We start from the raw sequence: 19,595 nt of genomic DNA, 5'->3' as shown, positions 1-19,595 counted from the left end.
CCGAAGTTATATATATGAAGTTGGTTTTAGATAAAAGTTTTGTTATATTAGACCCTTAATTCATTCCCAATTTTATTTTTGTTTTGCGCAGTACAAAGAAGTTTGGGTTTTGTAGTATAGTTAGTTGTCATTACCTATCAGGCCCCCATATCTTTATTTTTCTAGACCCTACTATGATAATAATTATGGGTGGAATCCAGAAGTAAGAGGTGTTATTTGAACAACTTAATAGCTTTGATGTGTAAATATAAGTATGAGAATTGGGGAGCCTAATGTACAATTAAAAAATAATCTGGGATCTAATTTGGAAAACTTTTTATGTTAGTGAAATTTAGACTTCAAGTTGCATCATTATTTTTTATAGCGGGTTGGGTGATTGAGTTTGCTTATGTAGGATTTTATGGAGGACTCTTTAGTTTTTGATGAGGGAGATGGGAGATTGTGATTGGATCCTTATTATATGATGTATTCCAGTGGTGATGAGAGTGATACTAATATGATGGTGAATTCAGTTGGTGATTATTCATTAATGAATAATGGATAACAAAAGATTTATTTATTTAAACTAAAAGAAACTAATGAACATAAACTCTACCAAGCCAAGTAATTGGTCATCTCAAGATTTTTGATGGGTTTTGTAAGATTGCAACTAATTACTATGTATATAAATATATAAATTGTCAAAATAATTATTACTACATATGAATGCAAATTTTAAAAGTTAAGGGCGCTCTAATATGGAGATGTTAGAGGAAGATTAAGAACGCTATCGAGACATCATAATCTTATTCAAGGTTAAAATTAACACATTTTAATCTCACTCACAAACTATTTGGATTGGTAAAATATATGTATTTTACCAATACAAAAAAAAATCCTTCTATTTTATTGACTTGTCATACTAGATATATGATCAAACAAAAAAGAAATTATAGTTTTGAAAAATTAAATAATAAAATGCATAATTGTTTAAGATGTCCGTCAACAATCTCTTATTGCTTTATTTCAAAGTTTCACTTCTTCACTTTGGGGTTGTTAGGTTGGTTTCCTAAAAATCAACAAAAGAAAAAGGGTACATGGAAATCAATAAAAATATTATTTTCATCCATTTCCATTCCTATAATTCACCACAACATCCAATAAAATAATATTTTTATCTCACAACTCATCTCATATCATCTCCTAAAAATAAACCAAACACAAGAAATGTGTCATCTCCATCACATCACATCTCATCTCCATCACATCTCATCTTTAAAAATCACTCACATCATCCAATAATACAGTGACAACCCATCTCATCCCATTAACATTTTATTTCCACCCATTTCCTCCCAAAAAACTAGGAAATCAATTTTCTTAAGTGTGAGTCACATCATCCAATAATATAATGACAACTCATCTCATCTCATATATTTTCTTATTTTTATGAATGAACCAAACACAAGAAAAGAACCTATTACAGAAAATAGGTTTCTTATAATTTATTTTCTTATTTTTTTAGCCAACCAAACAACCTCAAACCAAATTTTTTTAAAAAAATCACCCACATCATCCAATAATAACGTGACAACTCATCTCTCATTCTTTGATTTCTTTTTTTTATAGCCAACCAAACAATCTCAAAACAATTTTTATTAGAAATAGGTTTCATATTCTTTTATTTTCTTCTTTTTTTGGGGAAACAAAGAGCCCCTTTGTCAATAAAAATACAAGAAACAGACTCTTGGATTAAAAAAAAAAACAAACAAACAAACAAAAAGACTCCTTAAATTCATCAAAAAAAAACACTCTACAAGGACACTCCACCCACAACACCTTACTGTTACATTCCCCACCCACTCACCCCCCAAACTGCAATTTATGGAAAGTCCAAGTCCTAAACATCTCCCCAATTTACTATTTTCCCCTCATCATAAATAAAATATTAAAAACCTCACCAGAAAACCAAAAAAACAGAAACCCCCACTAACCTTTCCCCATTTTAAAATCCCCCAATCCCCCCTCTTTAAACCGCCAAATCCCCCAAAATCTCACAATGTCCGAACCCTAACCCTAATTCATCCTCCGGCGATGAGAAAACCCCACCAGCACCGCCTCCTCGCCACCGATCTAATAGCCCTCCTCCTCCTCCTAACCCCTCTCCTAATACTAACCCTAACCCTAATCCCGACCTCCAAACCCCCTCAATCCCCAACCCTCAAACCCCCAAAACCCCCTAAACTCGCTTACCTGATCTCAGGATCGAGCGGCGATGGGAGTCGGGTCAAGAGGGTTCTTCGAGCGGTGTACCATCCGCTGAATCTGTACCTGGTGCGTTTGGATCCCGGGGGCGGGGACGAGGAGAGGGCGGATCTGAAGAGGTTCGTGAGATCCGAGAGGGTTTTTGCGGAGTTTGGGAATGTTAGGGTTCTGGAGGATGCGGATCACGTGACGAGCAAGGGGCCGACGGTGGTCGCGATGGTGCTGCATGCGGTGGCGGTCTTGTTGAAGGAGGGGAAGGAGTGGAGCTGGTTCGTCAATTTGAGTGCTGAGGATTATCCTCTAATGCCTCAAGATGGTAAGTTTTAAGCTTTTCTTTTGCTTTAGTTTTCCTTTTATGGGAATGGCTTGAAACTGGTAATTTGGTTTGAATATACTATATGTAGTAAAACTGACAAGTATTAATGTAGTTCAAGTGATAAGGTTATAGTTAATGGGCGGCAAAGAGAACTAGAGGCAGGCCTAAGAGAACTTGATTAGAAGCAATTAAAAAGGACATGATAATATCTAAGTTAATGGAGGAGATGACCCATAATTGAACTGAATGGGAAAATGGGATTAATCTAGCTGGCCTCAAAATTTTTGGATTAAGGATTTGTTGTTGTTATTGTTGTTGTATCAATGTATTATCTGTGTGTAATTAAACAGTGAGAGCTGGTTACGTTTTGCATGGCTGTTTTGGGATTTAGGTTTGTGTGCTTGGAATTTTTGTGAGAATTTTGAATTCCCCTTAGATCATAAATGAGCAATCACCTTACTTGTACGTGCAACCTTGGGAGTTTTAGACAATTTTTAGCCATTCCCACCTAACATTATCTTGTAATTTACATTGTTTCACTAAAATTTATATTAGAAATGCTGTTTCATATAATTTCATGCAATCCATGTCACCTTAGACTCTTCCTACCCTGGATCCTTTTACATAAAGATTTTATTGGGGGAAGCTTTCTGAGCTTGTTTTCAGTGACTTGTTGAATTAGGTTACTTAAGAAGTAGATTTCTCATGGGCATAGATAGTTGTTTACTCTGATCAGTATGTGAGCTGTGATGCCGGTTTAATTATAGAAAGATGCAATTGTATAGGCTAGTTCATGGTTTTCATAGGCAAGGGTTATTGAATAGTATTAATGATTGGTTTCCATTTTGGGGACTTGGAAGGACTGTTTAGGTTTAATTTATTTGAAATTTGAAATTATCAAAAATCAAAATGTGGGGGAAAGATAAATACATAGGTTTATAGGAGACTTGTTGCAAGTCGCTAAAATGGGTTCCTAGTCTTCGATGCAGGACGAGGTGTACCTCTTGTTTGACTCTGGTGGTCTCCTATGTGCATGAAGTCTTAAAACATCAAAGGTTAACTTGTGATCTCTATAGATTGAGACTTTTTAAAACTTAACATGGATGAAACAGGTTACCTGACATGCTTAATACCCTGACATTAATGTTTCTAACATACCATTTACAGTTGCGGGTCCGGATCATGTTATCTTTGTTTTAGTGTGCCAATTCAAAAGTAATTATCCATAATTGTGTCATATTTGTTTCAAAGTGTCCATGTCTATGATTCATACATCATTATGGATGTAAATTATTTCAACCCCTAGAATGCCCATGGATTTCATGATCAATCTGATTAGGTTTAATATATAAGACATTCACATTAGAACAGTTCAAAAGGATCTCCTTTCTTCCAAAAATACAGTTTATTCCCTGATACTTGGATTAAAAGGCCGGTGTATTCTTTTATTTGCAAAAGACCAGTTTTTTTAATAGTCAAAAACCACACAGAAACTTCTTAATTGTAAATACATGCAGATAGATAATTTAATGTGATAAGAGGCAATTGTGTTGCTAGAAAATTGGTGTAGATGTGTTAAATGAAATCCGGTAATTGGTATGATTTGGTTCTTCACATTCAAAGTAAAAGCAGCTTTGTCATTTGTAGAGACACCTCTGCAGAACTACTAGTGACTTGCAGTTTATGAAGTTTATGTAATATAAAGCCATCTTACCTATTTTGATTGTGTTGCTTATTCATATCTCTCTTCTCTCATCTGCTGCAGATCTACTTCATGTTTTTTCTTACCTGCCAAGAGATCTCAACTTTATTGAACACACAAGTGATATGGGCTGGAAAGAGTAAGCATAATCTTCCAGCAATGTATTCTTTGACAAAGTTTCAGGTCTTTTAGACTTTGATGATATGTTCCTCCCTCCTGCTCATACCATCTAGAATGTTTTATGATATTTATTAATTTATCGTGCAACAGGAATGAAAGGGCAAGACCAATGATTGTAGATCCAGGTCTCTATGGCTCGAATAAAAAAGATATCTTTTGGGTTAAAGATAAAAGATCTATGCCTTCTTCATTTAAACTATTTGTAGGTACTACTTTCGATTTCAATTCGTTTCTCCTCATAATTACATTTTGCTCTTATTTTATGTAGATCCTCTTTTTATTTTAATTTTTTGGTGTTGCATATTTGTGCATATGGCCGTGATCATTTACAAATGAGCCATACAATTGATCTGTCACCTAAGCCTTCTCCCACTAAATAGGGTTATTCGTAGATCATAAGTCTTCGTGCAAAGATGAAACAACTTTATGACGGTCAACGTCATCTATGTGTGAAAAGTTCTAGGATAATGAACCTATTGACTAGAGAGGAACTTATTTACTACTAGAAGCCCCAATAGCCAATAGCTTTATAGGTCTTGCAATTTAGGAGGCTATCTCATTGGTGAACAAATCAGTACTTTCTGCCCATACAAGTGCTCACTTGGGAGGGGGAAAACATGGTGAGGCAATCAATTGATGTAAATTGGCAGCACACTATATAGACTAATAACGGTATTGTTTTGAGATAGAAGTATTCAATTCACGTAAAATGTGTCTATAATCCATAGTCATGAGAAATGACGATATATTGAAAATTGGTGCATTATGTTATTGTGTTTTTAGAATGGCTGTTATGTGACAATTAAAAAGAATTTTAATGAGTGATGATGTTACCCATGTTTGATGAGTGACGCACTTCTCCAAATGTTTTTGTAATTGCAAAGTAAAGATATCTGTGTCTTGCAACATGCAAAGTAAAGATATCTGTGTCTTGCAACATGATAATATGAAAATTGTTGCATAATGTTATGTTATTAACAGTGCTTGCCCATGTGACAATCATAAAGAATTTTGATGATTGATGAGTGGTTGTCCATGTGACAATCATACAGAGTTTTGATAAATGATGTACTCTTTTAAAATATATTATAATTTAAAGTTAATTGCATGAGCACAATATACTATTTTAATGCTTGCTGATGATTTGTGGTTCTAGTAATTGCTTTACCTGCTCTTGGAATTACACCATATTGAAAAAGAGGATTAAGAAAGGAAAAAAGACTAAGCAAAATTCCCAAACCTGAGTATTTTGGTTTGATTCCTCAAACATGATCTTTAATAATTGGAAGTAAGCAAAATTCCCAAACCTTTGGGGAGAACAAATTAGATTTTTAGCATATGCTTGTTTTTCCAATTAAAGAGTGTTCTTGTATTGCCACAAACATTATGTTTCCTAATGTTATGATGAAATGATAGTTCGAAAACATCTCTCATTATTAATTTTCTTCCCCTTCTCTGTCTATAGGCTCGTCTTCCATGATTCTCGCCCGACCTTTTCTCGAATTCTGCATTTGGGGATGGGATAATCTTCCTCGAACCTTACTCATGTACTACACAAACTACTTATTATCTTCCGAAGGCTACTTCCATACCGTCATCTGCAACTCCCAAGAATTTCAGAACACCACCATTAACCATGACCTTCACTTTGTTATGTGGGACAATCATCATCAACCTCTCAACTTAACACCAGAGCATTTTGATCTCATGATCAATAGCGGAGCTCCATTTGGTCGTGGGTTTACTTCTGATGACCTAATACTTGACAGAATCGACAGTAAGATATTGAGGAGACCAAGTGGGGGTTTTACACCGGGAGGGTGGTGCTTGGGGAGCTCTTTGCTGGGTAAGGATCCTTGTGGTGTTAATGGGAAACCAAGTGTTTTGAGACCGACATTGAGTTCGAAGAGGCTTGAGAAGTTGCTGGTGAAACTCCTAGATGCTGAGAATTTCAGGCCTAAACAGTGTATATAGTTCAAAAACTGTAATTTTGTAAAGGCTGCATGTTTTTCAAGTTTGCGGGCAGTTTTGGAGGGTCATGTTGATATGTTGGTGGAAATATTGATTTGGAAATGGAAGAAATTTTTCTCACATTGATTCATTGTCATCTTTAATTATCTTTACTGATAAAAGATGTAGTGGGAAATAAGTGCTCAGGTTTAGAGATTATCCGTGGAGCTGTTTTATCGAAACCACATACTTTGACAAGGGGATTATCCATGTAGCTCAGACTAGACTCTGTGTTAAGACTGCGAATTTCACTCTAGGCGATATTACACGAGCACTATGCTCTCATTGCTCAATATGTAAATCCAAGTACATCAATATTGATGGTGTCGCCAGGAACCGTACTAGCGCCGCTACACGCTATAGTTCAGTTGGTATTCATTAGTCACATGAAGGTTGTATCTCGGTTAACTGTAAGCATGTAATTGTTTGCTGATATCGCAAGTAGGGAGCGATCATTGATCATTCCAGTTTACAACCTGAGGTTGCGATGAATGTTTCAACCAATTCAGCCACAATACCCGCTAACAGGTTGTAAAAGCAAGCACATCATGTTTCAACGGCAAATTAAAACAGCTGTATTATGGTCCGGTCATGTTACTACCAACTACCGACAACCATGAGCTATATATACTCCTGCATTCGTAATATTCAACCATATGGAAAACAGATGATGCGTATGATACTAAAGCACATAGAAGGACATTAGATGGAGACGAGGCTTACATCGATAATTAGCAAAGTGATCAAACAAAAATGATCCTAATGACGCAACTATTTCAAAGAGATCATGATCATCCACATTATTCTCATGGACCCCAGTCGCGTCGGTGACTGGTGCAGGATTTACACGAAATATAACACGGTTCATGCCCAGACCTCCTGATAATGTAGAGCAGATGTAAACAACCACCACCTCAAGATTGCATATCGAAATGCGACCTCTAATGGCTAGTTTTTTCTGACTCAAAAATTCCATACAATCCAAAATTATTTTCCTGGTGCTTATAAGCAACATCGACTGGATTTTGCAGCACTTGAAATCCACTACAGGTATTTATCTCTACCAAGACGCTGCAGATGGTAATTGATGATTGTCCTTGCTGGATTTTTTTTGGCTTTCCTTTCTTTCTGCAATTAGAATCATTCAAAAAATCATCAGGGGTACATTTACCAGTGTAGCAAAAGACACTACTTTCTCTTCCACTGTTTTTAAATCTGGATTTTTTGTGGAATATATAAACAGAAGTTGGGTTCGTAATATAATAAATCTGTTCATATATACCTGAGATTCAACACAAGCTAGCAAAAGGTCTTTGTGCCTCATGCATCTTTATATCATCATTGTTCTTGTTAAGGGACAAGCATCCAAGAAACGCGACCATCTCCTTCATGCAAGGTTTACTAACATTACCAAACTTTTTCGGGTTTATGTACAGGCCTCCAGCCTTTCGCCCCACGCTTCAAATTTGCCTAGCTGTGTAAGGGCAATAAAACCTAGATTAGTTTCAAGAGGAGAGACATAAAAAAAAAAAAAATCTAACCATCAAATGCACCTAGATTCTCGTACTAAGAAACAAAGAAATTCGTCGCCGAGTATCAGAAGCATATGAAGAATTAGACTATTTTCCGCAATTTTCCAGGGCTATGCTAGCTATTCCAATTCCTACATGTTTAAGACGGAAAGAATTTAAGTCATATACATATTGCGAAAATATGTATATCCTAAAGTTTAATTATCTGAATAAGAAAGAAGAAACGTCACAGCTTATCAAATATCAACGTCAGCGGTGCATGATATCCTAAAGTTTTTGAGAAAATTCTAACCTGGTACGCTTGTCCAGAAGTAAAATGTTTTGCCCAATCAATCCCCAATAAAATAGTTTCAAAGTTAAATTTATGTCATCCAAGCAACCCAGATGTTTGATGGAAAACAACAAATCATGGTATTTCACATTTTTCTGAATATCTGCCAGTTCTATATAGAGGAATAGAACAGAATTTTAGTACCTTCAATTTTGTTAGATAGAAGTGGGAAAATTGTATTCATAAGACCATTGAAGAGGAATTTGAATGATTATTATTATTGTTACATCTGGTTCAGCTTGATGATATGTTGCATAGGAGTGTAGTATCCAGCCCAAATATTACAAATGAATATCAACCGTATTTTCACTCAGCGAAGTCCTGACCCAAAATCTATATCTATACTACTGATAAGACGGCTATGCCAAAAACATTTGACCGTCTCCTCTACCCTCTCCATCAAAAGTTTTGACATAGCAATCCCTAACATAATAATAAGTAATACATAATAAATATAAGTACAGAGTATAGATATAAATGAAAATGAAAACATACACGTATGATTCATACAGACACACATAAATAAACATACACTTAATATGAACTTTCTGTTTTAGCACAAAGGTTCTCTATTTTCCCTTCTGTTTTTTCCGTTCCTGATAAATTGATTATTAGCACTTTTTTCTACCTCTACATCAGGAGATGGTAATTAAGCAAGCAAATCAGATCAACTTAATGTTGGAAATTCTAGCTAAATACATGCAAAATACGCAACGGAAGACTGTATGTATAATAATACTAAGCATGTAGAGAGCATGAAAAACAAGCTAGAACCATCCTAATTAAATGTAACACGATTCCTATAAAAAAGAGAGCAACCAAGAGTTTAAAGGCTTACTTTCGTAGCGTGATTCGATGGTAGATCGAACAACCCCTAGCTCGTTCTCCTTGTTGTTGTAAACCTCCTTGTAGTGGATCTCCAAGTCTTCAAATGAGCTTGATAAAATCGGAGTCTTCTTGAGACACAAGACAATATATCCACCCCGGGTACTATAAAATCCTATTACTTCCTCTTACTCAAAGATTGCTAGAGTTTAGTAAGAGGATGACTCTTTTTTATTCTCTTATGGAAAAAACATCTTAGCCAATTTTTCATTAACATTTCCATAAGAAAGAGAGCTCATATGTATAGAGTGAGATATGTCATGACTCATCTCATGAGTCATGCCATGAGTCATCTAAATGTAATAATTCCTTTAATGAGTCATGCAATGACTCATCTCATGAGTCACGCAAAGAGTCATGAAGAATCAAAACTATGTGCAAAAACCATGTTCCCAAACCATACCACCTTAATAACTCATCTTATGACTCATTAATCAAGGTATAATGAAGTGTATATTTTATAAATAAAAATACCGCATCACTATGGTGTTTCATAAATACGGTATTGCGTAATTTTTTTTCCAATTATTAACTAACAAATCATCATATGACCAAAAAATCAACGAGTTGACCAAAAGTCAACTGTTGACCAAAAAGTCGATCAACCAGTTGACTAAAGCCAATGTTTTTTATATATCTATTTATTTTTTACAATACGTTCCATCAAATAACGTTTGTAGCTTTTGCATCCAATATTTCATTATAACGAACTGGAAACGCATGATTGACTTCTTGAAGACAACGTCTCTATATTTTAGTTACTCTGTACATTTTCTTTCTGTGCATTTTTTATTTTCTATGCTTTTCTTTTATCTAAAATGAATCGCAAACATGTCAATTTATGGTGTAAAACAAATTAAGGAGTTTGGAATTCTGAAGGAAGTAAGTCTTTTATTCTCTCTAAATTACTCTCTTTGAGGGTTCTTATTCTCTCTAAATTACTCTATTCATTTATCCAAATTAATGACGATTACTGTCTGTAGACGTTCCTCAAAAATTTTGATGCTTGGGTTTCTAGAAATGATGTTTGGGAGTGGGATATATTGAATTGAGCACAAAATATGGAGCCAAAATGTGCAAGAAAATAAGTATGAATGCGTTCAGAAAACATCACTGAAATTTGTCATGACCTCAACGGCGATCAATAGTGGGATTATCGATTTAGATCTAACCTATAACTTTTAGGCTCTTTAGATGAATACGTTCAAATGAATTATTTGCATATTTATCCTCCAAAACGGATTCACCTTTTATTGCCCAACCTCTGGTTGCATCACTGAATAAATTCAATGGTTGTAACAAGACGGCTCGGTCATCATGTACTGTTGGGATAATTGAACACAGAACCATAAAATAGAACATTCACAAACACAATATTTACGTGGTTCGATCAATTTGATCTACGTCCACGGCAAGAGGGTGTTTCACTATATTTCTTTCTCAAATTACAACACTCATACAAAATTTGAGAAGTCACTTTTATTGTGTGGCTATCTCTCGTGTGTTTGTGTTTTAATCTACTCTGCCTTACACTCTCATTTCCATTTTAGGGCATGTTTGGTTATTTCCTAAAAACCAAGAAAAACCAAGAAATGGAAATGGAAAAGGTGAAAATCTCAAAAGAAAAACCAAGAAATGGAAATGGAAAAGGTGAAAATCTCAAAAAGTACTATTTCCTCCATTTCCATCCCTAAAACTCACCCACAACATCCAATAAAATATTATTTTCATCCAACAACTCATCCACATCATCTAATAAAATATTATTTTCATCTAACCACTCATCCATCACATCTAATAAAATATTATTTTCATCTAACAACTCATCCATCACATCTAATAAAATATTATTTTCATCCAAACATCACTCAACTCATCTCTTTTCATCATTTCAAATCACTCACATCATCCAATAAAATATTATAACTCATCTCTTTTCATCATTTCAAATCACTCACATCATCCAATAAAATATTATAACAATTCACCTCATTTCATTAGGGGCTGTTTGGTTGTTGTTGGTAAAGTTGTGTATTTATGACACAACTTGGAAAGTTGTTGTCCACCTCATCAATTTCACTTATCTAACAACTCATCCATCACATCTAATAAAATATTATTTTCATCTAACAACTCATCCATCACATCTAATAAAATATTATTTTCATCCAAACATCACTCAACTCATCTCTTTTCATCATTTCAAATCACTCACATCATCCAATAAAATATTATAACAATTCACCTCATCTCATTAACATTTCATTTCTTTGTTTTCATCCCAAAAAGTTGTGAAAACACTTTTCTTAATCTTGGATCACATCACCCAATAATACAATGACAACTCATCTCATCTCATTTCATTTCTTATTTTTAAGAATGAACCAAACCAAAAGAAAACAACAAACTACAGGAAATAGGTTTCTTATAATTCATTTCCTTATTTTTTTCGCCAACCAAACAACATCAAAACTAGTTTTCTTAAAAAATCACTCACATCATCCAATAATAATATGACAACTAACATCATTTCATCTCTATTTTTTTGATTTCCTTCTTTTTTTAGCCAACCAAACACTCCCAAACCAATTCTTCATTTTAATAGTTTTCCATTTCTTTGATTTCCCTCTTTTTTTAGTAAAACAAACAGGCCCTTAATTCACATAGAGATTGAATAAATCAATCAGTGATTGATTGATTGGGGAGGGGACCACAAGTGAGAAAATGACTTAAAAAAATGTGACCTTCGTGGTTGATTGAGATGGGGACAACACATGAAAGTGACATAAAGATGAGACATCCCTTTCACAATTTCTTCAGCAGCCGCGTTGAGATAACTTGACAGCGACCTCCCGTGATGTTTGGCCAATTTCAAACCAACAAAGTCAACATGTACTATGTTGGAGGTATTATATGTTAAAATAAAGGATATGTTGGTAAATATGATACTCTTATTCAATCAGCTCAGAATTAAACCACGGTACATGGTTTCTTTGTTTTTTTCTTTCTTGGAAGTACTGTTTTAGTTTTAAATCTTGCTAACAAAAATATTTCCCTAATGACATTGGTCTTCCCATTTATTATATTTTCTCCAGTAAAGTAAATAAATATTAGTCTTTTCCCATGCTTGATTGTTTACTCAGATTTTTTCTTCTCTGTTAAATAACAAAAAAAAAGTTGAAATATATAATAATTAGGTCTACGTGCAATGCATATGCATTATACTAGTCATTCAAAAACAAGGATTTTGAAAAGATCATTCGCTCTCACAATTTAGTAATAGGTAGGGCTGTCCATTTTACCCGCTGGCCCGGGCCCGGCCCGGCCCGCCGGCCCGTCGACGTCCGGAAAACCGGGCCTAGGCCGGTTCCGGGCCCGGTCCGGGTGGCCTCAGCGGCGCCCCGGGCCGGCCCGGCCCGGTACAGTGCGCCGCCGTCAACCGCCCGGGCCGGGCAGCCGGGACCGGAGCCCGCCCGGGTGGCAACGGTCACCAGTGGTGACGCGTCGCCGGAATTAGGCCGGGCCGGCCGGGCCGGCGCCGGCCACAACCGGTCACCATTTGGTGACCCGTTGTGTGAAAACGACCGGGCCGGGCCGGGCTGGCCCGGCCCGGCCCGGCCACAACGATCACCAAAAGGTGACTGTTGTGGCCAAAACGACCGGCCGGGTCGGGCCGGCCCGCGCCAAAACGACCGGCCGCGGCCGGGCCGGACCGGGCCGGCCCGGCCCGGCCCGGATTCAAACGCCGTCACATAAGTGACTGTTGTGGCCGGGCCGGCCCGGCCGGCCCGGTTACAATGCCAGATGGCCCTTTGCCCGTTTTGCCCCCAAAAACGCGTCAAAAAACGGCTATTTGTGAGGTTTATTTTGGTCATTTACCTAGGGGCTGGTTCTATAAATAGAGGGGGGTTTTCATTTGTTTTCTTCACACCAAAAACTCATCTCTTCTCTTATACTCTATACTCTCTCTTATACTCTTATACTCTATTATTTATACTTTCTAATCCAATCTCCAAATGGCTTCCGGATCTGATTATGAAGAGCAAAAACATATCTCCGATGCCTGAATTGAGTCCCTCCTACTATGAGTCCTCCTACTATGAGTCCTCCCTACCGAAGTTAATCCCAGATCCGGTGGCGACGAATTGCTGCACGACAAGAGCTCCTAAACGGCCAAAGATCGCGATGTGTGGAATTTTTACGAGAAGATCGACGTCACCAAGGATGAACACGGTAGCATCCTCACCCAGAAGGCTGAGTGTGCTTTGTGGGCGCAAGATTTTTCAAAGCTCATCATAAGAGCGGCACCAACCACCTCAAACGCCATTTAGGATAAACCACAAACAAGGCCAGCCTCCTTAAGGTGATATCGACAATCCATGATTTCTCAATCCTCCTCTTCTGATAGTCTCAGGTAGTTGGAAACTATGACGCTGCCAGAGCCAGGAAAATGCGTAATCAGGTTTATCATTCTTAAAAACCTTCCTTTTAAATTAGTAGAAGGTGATGAATTTGAAGATATGTTTAGAGATGGTTTTTATCCTGCATTTAAAAAATTTTCTCGTCAAACCTGCCAACGTGATATTTTAAAATTTATCAGCAGGAACAAGAAAAAATAATTTCTTATCTTTAAAATTTAAACTGCAAATTTCTTTAACTTCTGATATTTGGACATCTAGAGCACAAACTGGATATTTATGTATCACAGCACGCTGGATTGATGAAAATTGGGCAAATGTTTAAAAGAGTTGTTTCTTTATTGCAATAGAAGAGTCACATACTGTGCTAATGTTTGGCAAATTTAATTACTTGAACAAGAACTAGGATAGCTGTATGAAATTAGAAATTTCACCAAAAAGATATTTTCTCTTTCACTAGATAATGCAAGTAATAACAATGTAGCTGTTGATTTTATCAGATCATCTTATCATTGCCATGTCATGGTGATCTTTTTCTATTAGGTGCATCTGTCATATTTTAAATTTAATTGTTCAAGAGTGGGCATTTACTGAAATTAAACCCATGATAGAAAAGGTTAGAACAGTTGCTTACATGCATAGTGGCTTCTGAACAAAGACTTAAAAGATGGAAACAATTTTGTAAAAGAAAAAATGTAAAGCGCTAGACTAATTCCAAAAGTGTTGACCATAGGCTGGAATTCCACATATGCCAATGTTAAGCTGTAGGCAATAGAAATATAAAGACATTATAAACTGATTTTATAAACTATTATGCTTTCTAGTTCTTTCTTTGCTGGTAGGGCACTTATGAATAACTGAAGATATTATGCCGACAGTTTATTGTATTTAAAATGAATGTTACAAGTTTTGGTTTATGATGCTACCATGTTATTATCTGGCTGTTATTATGCCAACAGATTAACTTAGCTGCTTAGCAATTTTAAGTATTCAAAATTTTTTTGATAAATATCGTATGGATGCTATTTTGGACCTAACTGGTTTTTGAAATGGAAGAGGCAATTTAATAAGTACTATTTAGGCCTTTCCTCATTATTTGGTTTGGGGGTTCTTTATTGATCCATGCTTGAAGGATATTTGGCCTTCGAAAGTTTGTTTAAGCAGTCATATGTATGGTGACAGGTTATAGACTTAGATGATGGATACACCCTGAATGCCTACTGACTCAATATTTACTTATTAGAAATTATTTTCAAAACTTTATATGAGATGAGTATGCAGTGCAGACATGGTGTAGCTGCCACAACAGTTCTGGGCAGCTTCGGTTCTTCGAGCTCATCCGAGCCAGGTAAAGTGTAAGTTATTGATAGTATGCAATGGTAGCCAGACTAACTGGGTGGATCTGGAACTTGGATCGTTCATCAAAATCGGAGGTTTCTGAAATAGATGGAAATATTTTTCTGCTTCTTTGTTAGATGTCAAGGAAATGCTTTAGATATTTTGCAATGGTGGAAAGTAATATGATCAGTTTCATATCCCTATACCTTTCCACCATGGTTCGTGATTTACTAACAGTGCAGGTTTCGACGGTAAGCTTCGGAATCCGCTTCAGCACAGCAGGTCGCCTTTGAATCGACGATCACAGGACATGCTTGGATCCATATACTGTACCAACGCGGTGATGTGCGCTACAAGATTGGTGGAGGTACGAGAAGCGAACGCAAGGCATCGATCGGATGGCTGGAATTGAAGATAAATTGAAGAATTGGGACTATCAGATAGATATAAAGAATAGATTGTAGTTTTTATATCTTAGCTTACAATTTGTAAAGAATTATTTTGGAAATAATTACAAGTGATAGTGATATAGGTGAGTAGGTGCCAACCTAGTTGGGATTTACTTATCTATTGTGATGGCGATTAATTCCAAAATAAATTTGTACTTGTAATTTGTAACTGATTTATCAATTATTAATAAAGAATAGTTTTTATCATTTCTTCTTTGTTAATTTTATGTCATTTTAAGTAATAATAAAATTATTGTTTTTGTTATTTTTCTTGTCTTTTTTTATAATTTATAAGTTTAAATAACATTAAAAATTTTGGAAAAAAATAAAAAAAATAAAAAAAAGGAAAATCACCCGGGCCAGTCGGAACGCCGGCCGGTCGGGCCCGGGCCCGGGCCGGACGCCGCCCGCGGCCCGGCCCGGACCCGGCCCGCCGGTGTCCCGTCGGGTCCGGGTGCCGGGTCGCTGGTTTGCCCGGCCCGGGCCCGGATTTCCGGGCCGGGCCGGGCCGGGCCGGCCCGGATGGACAGGCCTAGTAACAGGTTACACTCGAAGGAGAATTTGGGGGGTTTATTAGGATTAGCCACTGAAACGAGGTAATGTGATCTAAGTCTTGGTTAAACATCTACAACCAAAGACCAACCATGCTTTAAATTTTGGAATAGGATCACATAATCAAACTCAATACAAAATGATATTGACCAATAACTAATACTTTGCAGCTAGATTGTTCTGTTATTTTTTTTCAGAAATATCTAAAATCCAACTACATTGTTAAAAGTTCTTTTTTCATGTTGCCTGAAAAATTATATACTTCACACAGATTACTCACTATTATTTCGATGGAAGAAATAAATCTACAATGATGCATTTAAAGGGATTATTCTAAAATTAACCAGTCCAAAATAATCTACAATAGTTCTCAACTTCAGTCTTGCCCCCAGAATCCATTTCTCATACATACAACTAAATATAATACAAAAAATAAATTTAACTTCCATGTGAAAGTCGGTCACAATCTACTCCTCTATACAAATGGGAGAACCCAATGTTCACTATTCATGCTACAGTAAATACTACAGTAGCGTTTACTGTATCAACAGAGAACAAATACCACCGTTTCTGAAAAACATACTATAGCACACGGGAATACTGTAGTTTTAAAAAAATCACTGCAGACAGAGGTGAGACACTGTAGCAATTCAAAGAAGTTAGTGTAGCATTTAGAACCGGTATTACTGTAGCAAAAGAAAATGATATACGTGCAAAACACGGTGTTCACACTAGTGATTTATATAGCACAATTTGAAGCTACGTGCTTCCTCTGAAACTCAACTACAGAGAATTAAGATGCAAACCCAAAATACAAATATTAATGCCATGAAAAAGAAAATATAAAAATTCTGGAAAATTCCACATTTGTGACTCATAGGGAAAAAGCTCATAATCCAAAGCCTAACGGGGGTTATTCGTTGGTGTAATTTGGTGTAATTTGGGGTAAATTGTTCCAATGGGGTAATTTTACCCAGTGGGATAATTGAGTGGGATAAAGTGGGGTAAAGTGGGGTAAAATGGGGTAATGGGATAATTTGAGTGGGACAATTTTAGTATGACATCTTTTTATAATATTATATTTTTAGCTCAATTAAATTCAAGTTTAACTTGATATAACATCAAATGATTAAATAAATAATAGTTATAATATAAAATAATATTAATTTTTAATATTATTTTAATATAAAATATAAAAATAATATAATAATATTAATATTAATCAATCTTAAAATATTTTGATGTTTATTTTAACTATTATGCTAGATTAACAAATTTTTTAATTGCAATAATTTTTTAATTGCAATAATTATTAATATTAATCAATCTTAAAATTTCTTGAAGTTGCCATTATCCATCTTGTTGCCATTCTTCACCTCCTCCACTAAAAGTCTCAGTAGCTCTCTATTCTCTTGCTCTGACCATATTACATAGTCACACCTAGCTTTTTTGGCCCTCTCACCGTCTTGAGAGTACTCTTCCATAGTTTGAGATTCCGAATCAAAATTCATCCTACAACGCAAGAGGAATCACAAACCCACTGAGAAAATAACATCTTAAAACAAGTATCAGAACAATAACATACAACTTCCCTCGTGCATCTTCGTTCAGTTTCTCCTCCTAGTGACTCTCTGGAACATGTTCTTTATATTATGAGAGTCGGTTTCAGCTTTCAGCTTTTTGGTTTGTTTTGCGTTACTTGATTTTTTTCTTTGCAGTATCAACTTTTCCCTAGGAAAAAAGGTAGGTTTTGGACAAGGTTATAAGTAAATGATCTAAGAAAGTAGAAGTTTTAATTATTGTATTGAAATCATAGCAACTTACTAAAAGAGGACGGGAGGGCATAGAGTCTTTATCATGACTAAAAACTGTTGAGAACCTGAATGTGACGCCCCTGGGTTCACACAAGGCTGCAGTCCAAGGTGAAACCAAGAATGTCAAACCTGCCATGCACCACACCGTGCAATAACATGTTTCACCATCACAATTAACATCTATCTAGTAGAGTCAACAACTGGTGTAGGTACAAAACAGGTAAAAGATAATACAAGATATACTAATGGAATGATAACAGTCACATAAATATCTCATCATCCCACATACAGAAATACATAGCCAAGATCTGAGTAGATAAACTGGAATGCTCAACAAGTCTCAAATACAAATATCTGACGAAAAGGAAATAAGGCACACAACCTTTACAACTTCTAGAACAAGACTCTCAAATGTCTAAATAAAAATCTACTGTGGAACTCCAAAAGAAAATATAACTAAAGAGACGGCTGAAGCTAAAATGCATCGCCATCAGTCTACGACTCTCCGGGCTCCTGGCTCGTTACCTGAAAGAGGGAGGGACAATGAGCGTCAAAGCGCTAGCGAATAACATCACAACCAACCCCAAGGGAACAGGGCTCGTTGTATAAGAAAAATACAGTTAATATATAAGAGATCAAAAAAAATCATTGATCTTACTAAAGAGGGTTTTAGTATTTAGAAATTTACAACACGAGCATAGGTACGTCGAGCGAAATAATCCAAACAAGGAAACCCTCATGTATATACCTTACATCTCAAATTGTAAACTCCTAAATACCAAACCCAAGGTTCTAGTGCAGTAATAATAATAAAAGAAATACGACGAACACCAGAGCATGAAAACAGTGTTGTGACATAGCCCACATGAGTATCATGTTATTACTTACATGAATATCATGTCAAAATCTACATAAGTGTCATGTCAAACTCACATGAGTGACATGTCAGAAAACGATTAAGTGTCCAAAACATAGACTATATAAATTAAACGTCCAACCTATAGACTGTATGAAGTAAACGTCCAACTCATGAACTGAAAATAACTGTTGTCCAACGCATGGACCGGATGTGACTGTTGTCCAACGCATGGACCGGATGTGACCGTTGTCCAACGCTTGGACCGGATGTGACCGTTGTCCAACGCATGGACCGGATGTGACCGTTGTCCAACGCTTGGACCGGATGTGACCATTGTCCAACGCATGGACCGGATGGTAATGTATATCCAACATGAGGATTAAATAGCAATGCATGTCCAACACGAGGACTAAGTGGGAAGGGTGTCCAACACGAGGACTAAAAGGTAATGCTTGTCCAACACGAGGACTGTGGATTTTAGTCCAACACGAGGACTGTGAAATGGTGAACATATCACTGGGATACATAGTGAAATCTACCTATATCAATTCACAGTCAAAACAGTGTATATATCCATAATTGGTACCCTCAGGTCTTCTATCATGCCTGGGTACATAGTAAGACCAAATACCAATGTCAGATAGTCCAGGAAATTACTTGAACCTGAACAAATATTCAAAAATGTACAAAATAGGGAAAATACAACAGAGAGTACAGCGGTCGACCGATCCGGTCGACCGAACTCTGGCACGAGCCTGGCGGTCGACCGCTAGGCATCTCGGTCGACCGACCAGACGTCGCGGTCGACCGGATAAATGTCGCGGTCGACCGAAGCCCTAAAACGAGCTCAGCGGTCGACCGCTCCGGTCGACCGCCAAGCAGACAGAAACCCATATCTGAGTTTCTGTCAGCTAGAAACCTGAGACAAAAATTCTTTGTTAAACAAAATCTAACTTGTAGAGGTA

General features: G+C 36.5%; 1 protein-coding gene across 1 annotated transcript; it reads left to right on the top strand.

Annotated features, from left to right (window-relative positions):
- LOC109849381 (beta-glucuronosyltransferase GlcAT14B) lies at positions 1,964-6,535 on the top strand. Its single transcript, XM_020419201.1, has 4 exons — positions 1,964-2,560; positions 4,326-4,401; positions 4,533-4,648; positions 5,908-6,535. The coding sequence occupies exons 1-4, from the start codon at positions 2,074-2,076 to the stop codon at positions 6,414-6,416; spliced, it is 1,188 nt and encodes a 395-aa protein (XP_020274790.1). The 5' UTR covers positions 1,964-2,073; the 3' UTR covers positions 6,417-6,535.

The sequence above is a fragment of the Asparagus officinalis genome, chromosome 7, assembly GCF_001876935.1.
Source record: "Asparagus officinalis chromosome 7, Aspof.V1, whole genome shotgun sequence".
Classification (NCBI taxonomy): Eukaryota; Viridiplantae; Streptophyta; class Magnoliopsida; order Asparagales; family Asparagaceae; genus Asparagus; species Asparagus officinalis.
This window is presented reverse-complemented; position numbering and strand designations above follow the sequence as displayed.

Excerpts from the sequence above, each read along its gene's own strand:
- LOC109849381 (XM_020419201.1), top strand. The coding sequence starts at position 2,074 with ATGAGAAAACCCCACCAGCACCGCCTCCTCGCCACCGATCTAATAGCC. Across the intron at positions 2,561-4,325 it reads TCCTCTAATGCCTCAAGATG|ATCTACTTCATGTTTTTTCT; the intron begins GTAAGTTTTAAG and ends CATCTGCTGCAG. Across the intron at positions 4,402-4,532 it reads AGTGATATGGGCTGGAAAGA|GAATGAAAGGGCAAGACCAA; the intron begins GTAAGCATAATC and ends ATCGTGCAACAG.